Here is a 2,685-nt window from a genome sequence, read left to right as displayed (position 1 = left end):
ATTCTACAAAAACATCATTTCTTAAAAATTAAAACAGAATTGGGGCCATCAGGTGACATAATATTTACATTGCTGGACTCCCTCATGGCCAACCATGGTTTGAGTCCTGGACTTGGTGTCTTGAAAATCACTCCAGGGATGTGGGCAGACATGCTCAAGATGTCAGGAGGAGAATGGAGAAGAAGGGATTATGGCATGGCTATCCTCTCTGGAGGTTGTTTTCTCATTTTTCCTCTCACTGTCTCTCTCCTTCCCTGATCTCTCTCTGCCTGCCTCTCTTTCTCTGGCAAGTACATGTGTCCTATGGCCAAAACCTCTTTAAGATAATTAGATTGGGAACCAGCAGTTAACGTAATGGGTATGTCACTGGACTCCCATGTAATCGACCATGGTTCGTGTCCCGGATCCAGTGGTTTAAAACTCACGCTGGGTGTGTGTGCGTGCGTGCCCAAGATCCCGAGAGGAGAATGGAGGAGAAGGGATTGCGGCTTGACCATCCCCCCTAGGGGGTGATTTCTCGCTTTCTGTCTCTATGTCTCTGTCTGTCTGTCTGGCGAGCACACGTGCCCTATAGTGAAAATCTCTCCCCCCCAAAAAAAAGATAATTAGATTAATGTCCTCTAGGGATTTTCTTCACCCTTTTCTCCAGATTCCAAGTGCTTCTGCTTTTGATCAGTTTGATTTATAGGAGCCAATTTTTAGGAAATAACTATGATAATTAATATGTAAGTGGATCAAATGTTGACATATTTCATGGTAATAGCCTAAATGCAGTAGTTTTGTAAATTTTGTCATTCATTTTAAGAGCATTCTCAAAGGACTAACTTCCTGACAACTTAAAAAAGTAGTTCCTTGCCGAAGGCAATAGAGTTCCACATATGCAGCACTTATCGTTAGTGAAACAAACACTTAAAAAAGAAAGTTAAGACCAGCAGGTGGTATGGTGGTTAAAACTCTGGAGCCCACATGTCTGACTTTGTAGCTTGAGTCCCCAACCAGCAGCATGAAATACATGCTCAGAGCATATACATGAGTGCTTAAAATCCCAAGAGGAGAATGGAGGAGAAGGGTTTACAGCATGATCATCCCACATGAGAAATAGTGTCTCACTTTACTTCTCTTTCTGTCTCTGTCTCTCGCTAGTTAGTGCATGCATCCTATGATGAAAATATAAAAGAAAAAAATTGGAAACACAACTGGAAGTATAAAACAATAGCAACCAAGACAATGCAGGCACTCTGGAAACGTAGGAACAGAAATTGTGTTCAAATACTATCTATCATAGCCTGGGACTTTAGAGTTGATAACAGGACCATAAACTGAGTTAGAAAGATATAATTATCAAAGGGGTACAACTAATAAAGATCTTCTCAGGACAGTCCAAGGAGTAGCCATCTACAGTATGGAAAACATCCTATTGGGTACCCAGTGTCAGAATCTATTAAGCCAATATCTAATGCTAAGGCAGACCTCTGGGCATCAGAAAACAAGAATGACAATTTGGCTTATCCATTCCTACATGTATTCAAAGACTGTTGAACTCCAATTGTCATATAATTCAGCTAAAAGGGCAGTAGAAGAAATCTATTAAGAATAAAGTTTCTAATAACGCAACAGAGTTGTCACCTGCTTGGAAACAGCCAAAGACAACATGACTTCAAGTGCAATAATGGTAAAAGATGCGATAACATGACATAATGCTCTCACTGTTAAGATATGAGGCTGGTAAATAATCACTGCAGTGGTGTCAATATACTTTTAATATAGTGTGAAAAGAACTGCCGGACATTCTTTCTGTCCTCTTGGTTGCATAAGATTATGGGTACAGCCCCTTATTAAGAGATTTATACAAAGCACACAGACACGGGTTGCACACAGAGACATGCATACATTCACATACAATGCTTATAGATATGGAAAATATATTTATGAGGGTGGAAAAAACAGCCATGACACATACAAAATGCAAGATAAAGTAAGTTTAATAAAGTGAATTTTCACATAAACAATTTGGAAGGGAGTTACAGCAAAATTTGTATTCAAAAGGAGAATTGTTACCTAAACTATCAATCTTCCCAGAATCAAAAATGCAAGTACAGATGATTTTTTTCAAGTCAGTCCAGGCATGTCAAAATTTAAAATTCTATCACAACACTGGAGAATTGGCTAATGATCATTTAATCTGAGAGGGACACTGATGGAATGATGTGTTCAGAAGTAGAATCAGCAAGGGGAAAACGAGCTGAACATCTCGTCTTGTGCAGTTTCTCAGTAGAAGCCAGATGGCCAATATCTTCTGTAGTAATAGGGGCGGTAACAGCCGTATCCGTACCCTCCATAGCCATAACCACAGCCAAGACCTTGGAAGCAGCCAGAGCCACAGCCCAGGCCTCCAAGTCCATAGCCCAGACTGCCGTAGTAGTTTCCGTAGCAGTAGCTCATGGTGTCAAGAGTTGAAGGCTTCGTTGAGAGCGAAGTGTTTGCTTGTAGAATATGAATTTCTCTGCTTCTGCAAGGCCTTTTATACACCTTCTGTAGGTGTTGCAAACCACAAATAATCATAGCCTTGCAATTTGTCAACTGATATGTATGAAAAACATCTCATCTCATTAACATTTTGTTCATTTGGAGGAGAGGTTTTCACACCCACTAATTTTGAAATTCCTTTACTACTGCCTCTATATT

At 40.1% G+C, this 2,685-nt stretch overlaps 1 protein-coding gene across 1 annotated transcript; it reads right to left on the bottom strand.

Moving 5' to 3' along the window:
- Positions 1-2,268: 2,268 nt before the first annotated feature.
- Positions 2,269-2,442, bottom strand: LOC114009038 (keratin-associated protein 20-2-like). Its single transcript, XM_027774497.1, has one exon. It carries the CDS (start codon positions 2,440-2,442, stop codon positions 2,269-2,271), a length of 174 nt encoding a protein of 57 aa, XP_027630298.1.
- Between the last annotated feature and the right edge of the window lie 243 nt (positions 2,443-2,685).

The sequence above is a fragment of the Tupaia chinensis genome, unplaced genomic scaffold, assembly GCF_000334495.1.
Source record: "Tupaia chinensis unplaced genomic scaffold, TupChi_1.0 Scaffold000443_1, whole genome shotgun sequence".
In the NCBI taxonomy this organism is placed as follows: domain Eukaryota; kingdom Metazoa; phylum Chordata; class Mammalia; order Scandentia; family Tupaiidae; genus Tupaia; species Tupaia belangeri.
Note: the sequence above shows the minus strand (reverse complement) of the source record. Positions and strands in the feature narration are given on the sequence as shown.